Source organism: Mustela nigripes, chromosome 1 (genome assembly GCF_022355385.1).
Source record: "Mustela nigripes isolate SB6536 chromosome 1, MUSNIG.SB6536, whole genome shotgun sequence".
NCBI lineage: Eukaryota > Metazoa > Chordata > Mammalia > Carnivora > Mustelidae > Mustela > Mustela nigripes.
This window is the reverse complement of record NC_081557.1, coordinates 76,388,436-76,404,365: the sequence shown is the minus strand read 5'-3', so window position 1 is coordinate 76,404,365 and position 15,930 is coordinate 76,388,436. Positions and strand designations below refer to the sequence as shown.

General features: G+C 38.7%; 1 protein-coding gene and 1 non-coding gene across 2 annotated transcripts in view; one reads left to right on the top strand and one right to left on the bottom strand.

Moving 5' to 3' along the window:
• NCAPD3 (non-SMC condensin II complex subunit D3) overlaps positions 1-15,687 on the bottom strand; it is a 70,281-nt gene extending 54,594 nt beyond the window's left edge. Inside the window, exons 1-3 of the mRNA XM_059413530.1 lie at positions 15,549-15,687; positions 13,005-13,159; positions 11,364-11,526 (exon numbers count right to left, since the gene is read on the bottom strand). Coding sequence (XP_059269513.1) covers positions 11,364-11,526; positions 13,005-13,159; positions 15,549-15,612 — 382 coding nt within the window. The 5' untranslated portion in view covers positions 15,613-15,687. The remainder of the gene's footprint in view (positions 1-11,363; positions 11,527-13,004; positions 13,160-15,548) is intronic.
• LOC132009417 (U6 spliceosomal RNA) lies at positions 7,614-7,715 on the top strand. The gene has a single exon (XR_009401912.1). It is a non-coding gene; the product is annotated as a U6 spliceosomal RNA (small nuclear RNA).
• Positions 15,688-15,930: the final 243 nt, after the last annotated feature.

The window sequence follows — 15,930 nt, the reverse complement described above, 5'->3', positions numbered from 1 at the left end:
TGCATGTGTGCACTCATAAGCAGGAGAGAGGCAGAGAGGAGGGAGAGGGAGAGAAAGAATCTCTCAAGCAGACTCCATGCTGAGCTCAGAGACTCACATGGGGCTTGACCTCACGACCCTCAGACCATGACCTGAGCTGAAACCACAAGTCAGATGCTTAACTGACTGAGACACCCAGGTGTCCCAAGAATACATAATATAATACATAATATAATCAATAACATCAGAAGTGGGTTCTCTGAAATGACCAATACAATTAATAAACCTCTAGACTAAGGAAAACAACAAAAATATACAAATTACCAATCAGACCTGAACGCAAACAACATATCACTATAGATTTTACAAAAAAATTTTTCTCAAAGAAAACTCCAGGCCCAGATGACTTCATTATTGATTCTACCAAAAATTTAAGGCAGAAAAACAATCCTGTCTTCACAAACTTCCAAAATATAAAAAAGGCAAGAACACTACCCAACTCATTCTATGTGTGATATTATCCTGAAACCCAAACTAGACAAAGGCTTATCAAAAAGAAGAGTATCTCTTGAGGAGGCGGGAAGATGGTGGAGGAGTAGGAGACTAAAATATCATCAGTCCTAGGAGTTCAGCTAGATAGTTATCAAACCATTCTGAATACCTACACACTCAATAGGAGATAGAAGAGAAGAGCAGCAATTCTAGTAACAGAACATAGACCACTTTCTGGAAGGCAGGACACGTGGAAAAGTGAATCCAAAGCAACAAGACAGATCGCAGGGGGAGGGGCTGGCTCCCAGCAGTGGTAGAGCAGCAGAACACAAAATTGGAACTTTTAGAAGTCTGCTCCACTGAGGGATATTGCTCCAGACGCTAAGTGGGGGGTGGAGCCCTCACGGGGATAGTGTGGTCTCAGGACCCAAGGGGTTACAGAAAGACCGGGGGTGTCTGAGTGTGGCAGAGTTCCTAGGTATTGGAGCAGGAAAGCCAGCTACAGGGACGGAGCTAAGGAGTGCACTCTCACCTTGGGGTTACCTAAAACCGTGATCCAAGCACAGTTGGGACACTGCTCTTCAAGCAGTGACCCCACAAGTGGCAGACCTGGAGAGACCCCCGCCCCCGCCCTGTTTCCTCCTCCGGGAGGAGCAGTGCAGGAGCACGATGTAGGAACCTGGTGTGTTTGGAAACTCCAAAGGGGGCTGTGTACCAGAGACAGAAACACACGGCCACAGGCTGGGTAAGACAGGAGTGCAGCCAGAGACCAGGGAGACAGGAGGGATTGAATGCTTTTCTCTGAGGGCACACTGAGGAGTGGGGCCCTGAGCTCTCAGCTCCTACAGGCTGGAGATTTGGAGGACGCCATCCTCATTCCCCTCCTCCAGAGTTGTATGACAATCATTCAGGAAATAAAAGCTACCAACAGTGAACCCAATCAGATTACTTAGCCTGGCCCCTGGCAAGGGTGGTGCAATTCTGCCTCAGGCAAAGACATTTGAGAATCACTGCAACAGGTCCCTCCCCCAGAAGATCAGCAAGAACAACCAGCTCAGACCAAGTTCACCAATCAATGAGAACTCTGGAACTCCAGAGCTAGGGGAAAGCAACACATAGAACTCGGTAGCTTTTTTCCCATGATCCTTTAGTCTTGCTAAGTTCAACTTTTCAAATGTTATTTTTTTCTTACTCAATTTTTTAAATTTTCCTCTTTTAACATTTTTAACTATTTTATCAATACTTTTTAAAAAAGCTTTAAAATTTTCATTATTATAGTCATATATTATCCCTTCATTGTATTTAACCTTATTTTTTGTACACATATAGGTTTTTTTTCTTTTTTAAAATTTTGGGATACGATTTCTTCTAACAGATGGAAATATACCCTAGAATCTAGCACATGCCTTTGTTCTATTCTCCAGCCTGATCACATTCTCTGCACTTTTTTTTTCCAACCAACTTCTTATCTTATCAATTCTTTTTAGAATCTTTTTAAATTTTCATCTTTACAGTCATATTCTATCCCTTCATCATGTTCACCTTTATTTTTGTATATATATGTTTTTCCTTATCTAAAATTTGGGGAGGTAGTTTCTTCTAAGAGATGAGAATATACCCCAAATCAAGTGGGTGGCTCTGTTCTATTCACCTCTCTAACATATATATATTTTCTTATTATTTATTTTTTTCTCCCTTTCTTCTCCCCCCGGTTTTGGGTCTCTTCTGATTTGGTTGGCATATATTTTTCTGGGTCTTTGCCACGCTTTTAGTATTTTGTTCTCTCATTCATTTATTCTTATCTGGATAAAATGACAAGGCAGAAAAACTCAACAGAAGAAAAAGAACAAGAGGCGGTACCAATGGCTAGAGACCTAATCAATATGGACATTAATAATATGTCAGAACTAGAGTTCAGAATGATGATTATCAAGGCTGGGCTTGAAAAAAAGCATGGAAGATATTAGAAAATCCCCTTCTAGAGAAAAAAAAATCCCTTTCTGGAGAAATAAAAGAACTAAAATGACCAAGTTGAAATAAAAAAAGCTATTAATGATGTGAAACTCAAGAAAGGTCTTAAGTACACAACCTAAAAAATGGAGGCTTTTACTGTTAGGATAAATGAGGCAGAAGAGAGAATTAGTGATATAGAAGACCAAAAGACGAATAAAGAAGCTGAGCAATAGAGAGACAAACAACTACTGGACCATGAGAGGAGAATTCGAGAGATAAGTGATACCATAAGACGAAAATATATTAGAATACCTGGGATTCCAGAAGAAGAAAGAGAGGGGGGCAGATGGTATATTGGAGTAAATTATTATATAGAGAATTTCCCAAATATGGCAAAGGAACAAACATCAAAATCCAAGAGGTGCAGAGAACCCCTCTCCAAACCAGTAAGAATAGGTGCACACCCCATCACCTAATAGTAAAACTTACAAGCATTAGTGACAAAGAGAAAAATCCTGAAAGCAGCTCGGGACAAGAGGTCTGTAACATACAACTGTAGAAATATTAGATTGGCAGCAGACTTATCCTCAGAGACCTGGCAGGCCAGAAAGGACTGGCAGGATATACTCAGAGCACTAAATGAGAAAAATATGCAGCCAAGAATACTATATCCAGTTAGGCTGTAATTTAAATAGAAGGAGGGATAAAAAGCTTGTAAGAGAAACAATAACTAAAATAATTTGCAAACTCCAAACCAGTTCTATAGGAAATATTGAAAGGGGTCCTCTAAGCAAAGAAAGAGTCTAAAAGTAACAGACCACAAAGGAACAGAGACAATATACAGTAACAGCCACCTTACAGGCAATACAATGGCACTAAATTCATATCTTTCAATAGCTACCCTGAATGTAAATAGGCTAAATCCCCCAATCAAAAGACATAGGGTATCAGAATGGGGAAAAAAAAAAGACTCACTGATAAGCTGTCTCTGAGAAACTAGAGATTTTATTTATTTGATAGCCAGAGATCACAAGTAGGCAGAGAGGCAGGCAGAGAGAGAGGGGGAAGCAGACTCCCTGCTGAGCAGAAAGTCCTATGCGGGGCTCGATTCCAGGACCCTGGGATCATGACCTGAACCAAAGGCAGAGGCTTTAACCCACTGAGCCACCCAGGCACCCCTGAGAAACTCATTTTAGACCCAAAGACACCTCCAAATTTAAAGTGAAGAGGTGGAAAACAATTTACCATGCTAATGCACATCAAAAGAAAGCTGGGCTGGCAATCCTTTTATCAGATAAATTAGATTTTAAGCCAAAGACTATATCAAAGACACTGTATCATACTCAAAGGGTCTGTCCAACAAGAAGATCTAACAATTTTATATATCTATGCCCCTGACATGGGAGCAGCCAACTATATAAACCATTTAAAAACATCAAAGAAACACATCAACAATAATGCAATAATAGTAGGGGACTTTAATACTCCCCTCACTGAAATGGACAGATCATCTAAGCAAAAGATCAACAAGGAAATAAAGGCTTTCAATGATACATGGACCAGATGGACATCACAGATATACTTAGAACACTCCATTCCAAAGCAATAGAATACACATTCTTCTCTAGTGCACATGGAACATTCTCCACAATAGATCACATCCTGGGTCACAAATCAGGTCTCAACCCATACCAAAACACTAGGATTATTCCCTGCATATTTTGAGACTACAATGCTCTGAATGAAACTAGAATTCAATCACAAGAGGAAAGTTGGAAATAATTCAAATACATGGAGGTTAAAGGGCATCCTACTAAAGAATGAATGGGTAAACTAGGAAATTAAAGAAGAATTTTAAAAATTCATGGAACAAATGAAAATGAAAACACAACTGTTCAAAATCCTTGGGACACAGCAAAGGCAGTCCTGAGAAGAAATAATATAGCAATACAAGACTTTCTCAAGAAACAAGAAAGGTCTCAAGTACACAACTTACCCTACACCTAAAGGAGCTAGAGAAAGAAGAGCAAAGAAAGCCTAAACCCAGCAAGAGAAGAGAAATCACAAAGATCAGAGAAGAAATCAATGAAATAGAAATGAAAAGAACAGTAGTACAAATCAATGAAACTAGAAGCTGGTTCTTTGAAAGAATTAATAAGATTGATAAACCCCTGGCCAGACTTATCAAAAAGAAAAAAGAAAGGGCCCAAATTAATATAATCATGAATGAAAGAGGAGAGGTCATAACCAATACCAAAGAAATACAAACAATTATAAGAACATATTACGAGCAACTACACGCCAGCAAATTTGACAATCTGGAAGAAATGGATGCAATCCTAGAGACATATAAACTATCAAAACTGAACCAGGAAGAAATAGAAAACATGAACACACACATAACCAGTAAGGTAATTGAAGGAGTCATCAAAAATGTCCCAACAAGCAAGAGCCCAGGGCCAGATGGCTTCCTGGGAGAATTCTACCAAACATTTAAGGAACAATTAATACCTATTCTCCTGAAACTATTCCAAAAAACAGAAATGGAAGGAAAACTTCCAAACTCATTTTATGAAGCCAGCATTACCTTGATCCCAAAACCAGACACACCATCAAAAAGGAGAATTACAGACCAATATCCCTGATGAACATGGATGCAAAAATTAACACCAAAATACTAGCCAATAGGATCCAACAGTACATTAAAAGTATTATTCAGCACAACCAAGTGGGATTTATTCCTGGGCTGCAAAGTTGGTTCAACATCTGCAAATCAATGAATGTGATACATTAATAAAAGAAAGAACAAGAACCATATGATACTCAATATATGCTGAAAAGCATTTGACAAAGTACAGCATCTTTTCTTGATCAAAACTCTTCACAGTGTAGGGAGAGAGAGTGCATACCTCAATATCATCAAGGCCATCTATGAAAAACCCACAGCAAATATCATGTTCAGTGGGGAAAAACTGAGAGCTTTGCCCCTACGGTCAAGAACATGGCAGGGATGTCTACTATCAGCACTGCTATTCAACATAATACTAGAAGTCCTAGGCTCAGCAATCAGATAAAAAAAAGAAATAAAGGCATCTGAATCGGCAAAGAAGAAGTCAAACTCTCATTCTCTGCAGATGATATGATACTTTATGTGGGAAACCCAAAAGACTCTACTCCAAATCTGCTAGAACCCATACATGAAGTCAGTAAAGTGTCAGGATATAAAATCAATGCACAGAAATCAGTTGCTTTTCTTTACACCAACAATAAGAAAGAAGAAAGAGAAATAAAGGAGTTGATCCCACTTACAACTGCACCCAAAACCATAAGATACCTAGGAATAAACCTAACCAAAGAGGCAAAGTATCTGTACTCAGAAAACTATAAAGCACTCATGAAAGAAACTGAGGAAGACACAAAGAAATGGAAAAATGTTCCATGCTTATAGATTAGAAGAACAAATATTGTGAAAAAACCTATATTACCTAAAGCAATCTACACACTTAATGCAATACCTACCAAAATACCATCAATATTTTTCAGAAAAGGAACAAATAATCTTAAAATCTACATGGAAACAGAAAAGACTCTCCCAATAGCCAGAGGATGTTGAAAAAGAAAAACAAAACTGGTAGCCTCACAATTCCAGACTTTAAGCTCTATTACAAAGCTGTAATCATCAAGACAGTATGGTACTGGCACAAAAACAGACACATAGATCAGTGGAACAGAACAGAGCCCAGAATCCATCAACTAATCTTCGACAAAGCAGGAAAATTCTTTCTAATTTTTTCCAAAATTTTCTCCAATGGAAAAAAGACAGTCTCTTCAACATGGTGTTGGGAAAACTTGATAGCCACATGCAGAAAAATGAAACTTGACCATTTCTTTACACCACACACAAAAATAGACTCAAAATAGATGAAAGACCTCAATGTGAGAAAGGATTCCATCAAAATCCTGGAGAAGAACACAGGCAGCAACCTCTTCGATGTCAGCTACAGCAACTTCTTCCTAAAAACGTTGCCAAAGGCAAGGGAAGCAAGGGCAAAAATGAACTACTGGAACTGCTTCTAGATCAAAAGTTTTTGCACAGCAAAGGAAACACTCAACAAAACCAAAAGACAACTGACAGAATGGGAGAAGATATTTGCAAATGACATATCAGATAAAGGGCAAGTATCCAACAATCTATAAAGAACTTATCAAACTCAACACCCAAAGATCAAATAATCCAATCAAGAAATGGGCAGAAGACATGAATAGATATTTCTGCAAAGAAGACATCCAGATGGCCAAGAGACACATGAAAAAGTGCTCAACATCACTCGGCATCAGGGAAATACAAACCAAAACCAATTTATACCACCTCACACCAGTCAAAATGGCTAAAATTAACAAGTCAGGAAACTACAGATGTTGGCAAGGATGCAGAAAAAGAGGAACCCTCCTACACTACTGGCAGGAATGCAAACTGGTGCAACCACTCTGGAAAACAGTAAGGAGGTTCCTCAAAGAATTGAAAATAGAACTACCCTATGACCCAGCAGTTGCACTACTGGATATTTACCCTAAAGATACAAATGTAGTGATCCAAGTGATCCAAAGATACAAATGTAGTGATCGGGCACGTGCACCCGAATGTTTATAGCAGCAATGTCCACAATAGCCAAACTATGGAAAGAACCTAGATGTCCATCAACAGATGAATGGATAAAGATGTGATACACACACACACACACACACAGAGAAATACTATGCAGCCATCAAAAGAAACAAAATCCTGCCATTTGCAACGACACAGATGGAACTAAAGGGTATTATACTGAGCGAAATAAGTCAGTCATAGAATTATGATATGAGGTACTTGAGACGCAGAGTTGGGGGACTGTGGGCAGTAGGGAAGGAAAAAAATGAAACAAGATGGGATTAGGAGGGAGAAAAACCATAAGAGACTCTTAATCTCACAATACAAACTGAGGGCTGCTGGGTGGGGGGGTAGGATAGGGTGGCTGGGTTATGGACATTGGCAGGGTATGTGCTATGATGAGTGCTATGAAATGTGTAGTCTGATGATTCACAGACCTGTACCCCCGGGGCAAATAATACATTATATTTAAAAAAAAAAAAAGAAAGAGTATCTCTTATGAATACAGATGCAAAAATCTTCAGTAAAATATTAGTTGTGCGTGCTTCAAGAGCACATATACTAAAATTAGAACAATACAGAGAATATTAGCATAGCTCTGGGCAAGGATAACACACAAATTCACAAAATGTTCCATATTTCTAATAAATAAATAAATAGATAAATAAAGCATTAGCCAGCAGAATCTGGCAATACATAAAAAGGAGTATACACTATGATCAAGGAAATGCAAAACTAGTTTAACACGAAAATCAATCCTCATAATACCATACTCTATAATTGGAATAAGGATCAAAATCAGATGAACATCTCATAGATACAGAAAAGCAAATAGTAAGATTCAATACCCTTTCAAAATAAAACACACAACAAAGTAGGAGTAACAATGTCTTAAAGGTGATCCTCAAAACACCCACAGCAAATATCATCCTTAAGAACAAAAGACAGGGGCGCCTGGGTGGCTCAGTGGGTTAAGCCGCTGCCTTCGGCTCAGGTCATGATCTCGGGGTCCTGAGATCGAGTCCCGCATCGGGCTCTCTGCTCAGCGGAGAGCCTGCTTCCCTCTCTCTCTCTCTGCCTGCCTCTCCATCTACATGTGATTTCTCTCTGTCAAATAAATAAATAAAATCTTTAAAAAAAAAAAAAGAACAAAAGACAATGTTTTCCTCCTGAGATCAGAAACAAGACAAGATGTGCACCTCCTGCTCAGCACTATACTGGAGGTCCTCATCAGGACAACTAGACAAATTAAAAACAAAACAAAAAAACAAAAAACAAAAAGAAATACAAGGAACCTAAACTGTAAAAAAGAAGTAAAATTATGTCTATTCACATAAGATATAATCCTATTAGATAAAGATAAAATAGTAATTGTAGAAATAGAAACAGTAATTGAATTCAGTGAGGTTTCATAGTATAAGATTGGTAATAAAAAAGTCAATTGTAGTCCTTTAATTAAAAAAAGGGCAGAGGACACGAATAGTTTTCCAAAAAAGACATAAACTGTCAACAGGTACTTGAAAAGATGCTCAACAATACTAATCATCAGGGAAACACAAATCAAAACCACAATGATATTACTTCATACCTATCACAATGGCTAAAATTAAAAAGACAAGAGGGGCACCTGGGCGGCTCAGTTAAGCATCTGCCTTTGGCTCAAGTCATGGTCCCAGCGTCCATGATGGAGCCCCAAGTCAGGCTCCCTGCTCAGTGGGGAGTCTCCTTCTCCCTTTGTCTCTGCCCCATCCCCTGCTCGTGCTCTCTCTCTCTCACAAATAAATAAAATCTTAAAAGAAAAAGACAAGAAATGACAAATCCAAGGATATGAAGAAAAAGGAACTCTCATGCACTGTTGGTGGGAATGTTGGTACAGCCACTGTGGAAAGAAAATAGCATGGAAGTTACTAAAAAAATTAAAAACTAAAATACTGTAAGATCCAATAATTCCACTACTGAGTATTTAACCAAAGAAAGCACTAATTAAAAAATTTACATGCACCCCTATGTTTACTGCAGCATTATTTACAATAGTCAATAGATGGACGCAGCCCAAGTGTGCATTGATAGATAAATGGATAAAGATGGGGTACATATATATAAAATGGATTACTCAGGTACAAAACAGAATGAGATCTTGCCATTTGCAACAATACAGACTGACCTAGAGGGTAGTGTGCTAAGTGAAATAAATCAGACAGAGAAAGACAAATATATGATTTCACATATATGTGAAAACTAAAAAAGTAAAACAAACAAAAAAAGCTGAAACAAACCAGTAAATACAAAGAACAAACTGGTAGTTGCTTGAGGGATTGGAGATGGGCAAAATGGGGGAGGGGAAATAGAAGGCTTCCAGTTACAGAATGAATAAGTCATGGGAATGAAAGGCACAGCACAGAAAATATACCCAATGGTACTGTAATAGCATAGAATGGTGACATGATAGCCTCACTTGGAGTGAACATAGCATAAGGTATAGGCTTTTCATATATAGACTTGTTCCATCACTATATTGTATTACTGAAATTAATGTGACATTGTACATCAACTACACTTAAATATTAAGTAAATAAATGTAACTTGTACCTCTACACACTACCAGTAAACAATCTGAAAATGAAACTGAGAAAACAATTTAATCTACAATAGCAAGGAAAAGAATAAAATACTTAGGAATAAATTTTACTGAGTAAGCGCAAGAGTTGTACATTGGAAAGTATAAAATATTGAAACAGATGAGGGAAAACCAAAATAAATGGAAAGATAGCCTATGTTCATGGTTTGAAAGACTTAATGTTGTTAAGATGGCAACACTCCCTAAACTGATCTACGGATTCAGTGCACTGTCAAAATCCCAGAAGCCTTTTTTGGGAGAAATTGACATCCACCTCCTCTAATTCACATGGAAATGCAAGGGACCTAGAATAACCAAAACAATCTTGAAAAAGAGCACACTGTGATTAAAAATTGAATCTCAAAAGCATTGCAACCACAATGCAGAAACATTTAAAAACAGAAGATAATTGGCAAGAACACCACTTGCTGGAAAGCTGCAAGTAGCCTATAATGAACAACACTCTTCACTTTGGCATACATTTCCACCTTAATCAGAAGGAATTGGATCTAACAAGTGAAGAAAAGAACAAAAGTGGGTTCCTAAAACCACCACTTTTCTGTAAGACAGCTCAGTTACAACTGAGATACTGTTTAGCAAGAAGAAAGTCTTTAGAAACTCACTTCAGAAGTCATTATTGGGAGCTTTTTTTTTTTTTTTTAAAGATTTTATTTATTTGACAGAGAGAGAGATCACAAGTAGGCAGAAAGGCAGGCAAAGAAAGAAAGGGGGAAGCAGATTCCCCGCTCAGCAGAGAGCCCGATGCAGGGCTCAATCCCAGGGCCCTGAGATCATGACCTGAGCCGAAGGCAGAGGCTTAACCCACTAAACCACCCAGGCGCCCCTTTGAGCTTTAATAATAATACAAATTAATGTCCAAGGCTTTATATGTCTTTTTACCATCCCCCAAATCATATGGGATAATCATCATCCTTTAACAGTTATTATAAATTACAATAAATATAAATAAATATAAACATACAAATGACAATAAATATAAAAAATGACAAGCAGTAACTTTAGGTTCTCCAGCTATATCCCCCTCTATGTACCATCCTCTCTTGCCTTGGGTTTGAGATGGGTAGAAGAGATTCTTACTGCTCACAGGAGGAACAGCCACCTAAGTGTTCTAACAATAAAGGAAGTAAAACAATGCTCATAGACTACTTTCCTGTGCTTTCCTTCATCAAGCATTACTAGCTATTCTCATGCTTTCTTTATTAGAATGGTTTTAAAGTATTTTTTCATATATGCATAGGAAAGAGATTATATATAACACAATGACTCCCCAGTCTTTCTCAGTCTGGACAGGGAGTCAGAAGATGAGCAGGCAGTATCAGTTTTTTATACTAGGTGGGGGTGGGTGGGAATGGAGCTCTTGTATCTTAGAAATAATTCCCCTCCTCAAGCCTTTAACTCTCTCAGATTAATTGCATTAGGTTATAGACACAACATATTAAAAAAAAAAAAAAAAAAACAAGGGAAAGGTATTTCTTGAACACCTGTAACATGCCATATATTTTATAGACATACTCTCATTTAACCCTCAGAACAACTGTGAGATGGGTTACTATTACTCCATTTTAGAAGTGAGAAGACAAAATGTAAGGCCTCGAAACAATGTAAAAATTTAAAACAGAAGTATATTTATTCTATCATATCAAATATACATACCTGGTACTTCCAGCAACAGAAAATAAAGCCCAGCAGCATGAAGGCCATATTGTCGATACTGCACGCTGACACTTTTCTTATGAACTGTTTGAACAAAGTGATAGAACAATGCCACCAGTGCCCTGTGAGAAATACTGTTCTCGATGAAGAAGGTCCATATGCTCTGGGGAGAGGGAGAGACATAAAAGCCAAGAATTACAGAAATGGGAAAATCTCTTGTTATTTTTGATTTTACCAAGTATTTAGTATCTCATTAAAAAAAAAAAACAAAACAGACCAACCTGGCTCCTAATTATAAATCTTCCAAGGGACTGAAGCAAAAAATTAAAATGTAGTATTCAAAACTAAAAAATAAATTAGTATATAAGAAACATAAATAATCAAATTTTCAAAAATAATTTGGGGATAGGTTTGAAGCATATATATTTCTGAAATTATCATAGTTAAAAATTATACTAAGACCTTTGGGGCACCTTATATTAGTGTTTACTCAAACAAGTTACCCCCTATATTAAAAGTATTCAAAACCATTTATCACTCTAATTACTAACTGAAGAAATCAGAGCCATTTACTTAAAATTTAAATGCTCTATGGGCAGTGGGAACAGGAAAAGAAATACCTGAAAGCTTCTCCCTCAGCATATTTCAGAAGTGACCTAGGTTAGAAAAGTAATACACTTGCAACTATAAATCACAATTTTATTAACTGTATCATTCCTCCATGTTTAGCCAATTAAACACATGAAGAGGAACACTTGAGGGTTATTTCTATAAACCAAACACAGCAGCAACTAAATATGGTTTATCCTGGAATACCTTTAAAAAACCTTGGGCCCACAAAAGTTCAAGAAACAGACCTTGTACTTCCTGATTTCCTGAAGACAGGGAAAGTGGGAGGTAATGTCTTGGCTTAGCCACACTGCTTAGCACGTGCCACTTTATAGAAGAGCACATTTAGAATCCTATAAGCAGTCTGCATTTTTTTCACCTGAAGCTTTCAGAAGAAATCACCTCCTACTTTTATAGTAGTCACCTCCTCAATCCTAATACCACTTCAGCTGTACTCCACTCACCTGTAACTGTGACCCTTCAGGTCACCAATGATGATCCAATCATCTCTGCCCCAACTTCCTTGTGTCAGAACTCTGCCTGCCCATGACTCTACAGCACTTGATGCCTGACTACTCCCTAGTCTTCATATTAACACTCACCACATTCTGACTGCTTGCCTGCACATCACTTTGAACCAGCTTTCTCAGTCCTGTCCTGTCTCTTTTCTTCCCCACTGACCTCATGCATCACTGCACTTCACCTATCCCCTTGATTCAGATGGCTCTTCCTATCTATGTGGTTGAATTTTTACTTCTTTCCTAGTCTTCCAATTCACATTGCCAGTGACCTATTACATCTCCCTAAGAATTTCCTAACAGAATTTCACATTCAAAAGCCTAAACTTTCTTCCCACTTGACTTAGCTATTAGCCATTACAATTTTATAACAAATGAACCACATTCTCTATGCTATTCTTATCATACTCCATATAAACTGTATACTAAAAAGGCTAAACCTCAGATTATAATGACTTTCATCTTTCACTTCTGGCTTAATTTTTAATTTTATTTATTTATTTATTTACTTTACCTCTGTAGATCCATGTTCTTCAGTAGCAAAGGGGAAAACACTTTCATATAGTTTTGTGAATGCATTCAACCCAGTCTCTAGGATTTCTGCTTCTATGCTGGGATCCAAAGGCTCAGTCTCTGTGAAATCCAGTTCCCATACTGTGTCCACCCATTCTAGTAGGAAAATGCAATTAAATAAAACGTTTTTATAATAAGTAAAACATCAATAACCTTTAGATTTTAAGTATATTTATAAAGAGAAAACTTGGGTGCCTGGGTGGCTTAGTTGTTAAGGGTCTGCCTTCAGCTCAGGTCATGATCCCAGGTCCTGGGTTTAAGCCCCACATCGGCACCCTGCTCAGTGGGAAGCCTGCTTCTCTGTCTCCCACTCCCTCTGTTTGTGTTCCCTCTCTTGCCGTCTCTCTCTCTCTCTGTCAAATAAATACAATCTTTAAAAAAAAAAAAAAATGGAGAACTTACTAGTCACAACTCACATTTAAACATACAATACAGGTGGAGCATAATTAAAAGAGAGCAAGAAATGCTAAAAATCTTTTTAAAAATCAGAACTGGCAGCTGGTTATTAGATTGATCATCGCCTAAAAATACCAAGAAAGAAAACACTTTTTAGATATGAATGACACTTCAAAACACTGAACGATATGGCTTTCCCAGAATTCAATCTGGCGAAAAAAGAGAGGTTAATAAAAGATTGCCTCAGATGTCCCTTTGTGAAAATCTTACAATCAAGTTAATAAACCCAAAGAAAGTATGCAGCACAAAGGGACACCTGAGGCAACGGTTTAACATGCTTAATTATTCACTCACTCTTTCCTAATCATTCTCCTAACAAATACAATCCTCTTCCTAAAAATATTCTTGCATCTTTTCCTGCTTCTTTTTCTCTCATATTCTCCCATTTAATTAATATGCATATTTTTAAACACATACCAATATTTCAGATCTCATTTCTGGATCACAACTACTCAAGCCCCCATTGAAGAGAAAAGATCTGGTCAGGAAATTAATAAATTGAATAAATGATAGGCACTATCTTTTTTTTACGTTTATTATTTTTTCAGTAGACCAGTGTTAAAACAGTAATAGGTATGTAAAATACAGAGAGCATAGAAGAAAATATTATGGAGAAGGTGGGAAGGATAAAAGAAGTGGGAAAGATGATTCTGCTTCAACTGGACCTAAATGTAGGAGTTTATCAGGGAAAGAAATGCAAAAAAAGTATTCCAGACAGAGAGAATAAAGAGAAAGTAAGAATAGCCTGTTTAAAAATAAACAAAATAGTTATAACACTGAGCCTTAGTGTAAAGGTGAGAGTCATTATTAGTATTTATTTATGCTATAAGTAAATAGTATTTATTCGGCAGCTACTATGTGCCAGGTACTAAATTAATCTTCACAAAACTCCTGTGAGGTAGATATTATTATAATCCCCATCTGACATGTAAGAAAACTATGGCTTAGCAAGGTTAAGCAACTCACTCCGTGATACAGAGATGCTAAACTGAAGAGCCAACCCACAGTTCTGACTCCAAAGGATCTGCTCTTGGATAAGAAGTGAGTGGTGAACCCTCCTACAGGGCATGCCAAAGACTTGGTCATTTATTTAAGAAATAAAGGAGAAACATCAAGGGCTTAAAGACTTGATAGGGTCACGTTTGTGTTTTCTTTCTTTTTTTTTTTAAGATTTTATTTATTTATTTGACAGAGAGAGATCACAAGTAGACAGAGAGGCAGGCAGAGAGAGAGAGAGAAGGAAGCAGGCCCCCTGCTGAGCAGAGAGCCCGACGTGGGACTCGATCCCAGAACCCTGAGATCATGACCTGAGCCGAAGGCAGCGGCTTAACCCACTGAGCCACCCAGGCGCCCACGTTTGTGTTTTCAAAACTGATCCTGGTAGAGGTGTAGGGAACAGGCTGAAAGAGTTGGCATGAGAAAACGGCTAGGATACAGGCTGGCTATCATGAGGGCTTGCTGCTCGATAGCAGCATCAGGAAAAGGAGCAAGGACGACCTGAGAGACATCTCTGAGGGGAGGACAACCGTGTGGCTGTGAGCAGTAAGGATGAAGAAGGAATGCCATGACTCCCAGGTCTGTGGATTGGCTGGTACCAACAACTGGCTTTGGGAACCCCAGTTTCACGCATGTAACGTCTGAAGTCCCTGTGAGACATCCATTTAAACCAACGAACACGAAGTTCAGGAAATAAGTCTGAACGAAGAACCAAATTTACTATTTTAAAACCAAAGAACTCGATGAGACAGCCAGTGAGGATTTACAGAATAAACAAGGGAAGGCCGAGAAAACATGCAAAAGAACTAAAAGAGATCGGATCATAAAAGCTCTCTTTTTCCTGATCCTTCACTAGGTTGACCCCCTCTTCCACACCCGGCTCGCCACTGTCCTGGAATGCACAGACCTGGAGACCCCAGCCTCTGCTGGGAGCCGAGCGCCCCACCCCCACTCCAGGCCCGGGCAGAGGAACACCGCATTCGCAAAGCACCACAGCCTGGCCTCCCCGAGACTCACGGCCTCGTTTTCTCACCAGGGCTGAGATCCAGCGGACACCAGGGCTGCAGACCGCTCCCAAGGCCCGGCAGCGCCACCATTATCGCTCAGGAACCGGTTAGCCTCCCCGGTGGTCAACTTTCAAAGCTCGCTCCCGCGCGCGCTCCGAGACGTTCCTGTGGACCAATCACAATGTGGGGAATTTCCCACCGACTAATCGTCGCACCCAGCAGTTTTCCCTATATTAACCAATCAGCAGGGACTTCTGCCGCATGCGCAAAGAATGGGGCGGGCCACGCATTGCTATTGAGCCAACGTTCCACGGGGTGATTTTTTTTAGGTTTCCGTTTAAAGTGGGGTTCAACTATTAAATAAAAGCTTAATAGTCTTTCTTGCCTTATTTTGGGAGGACACTGTAA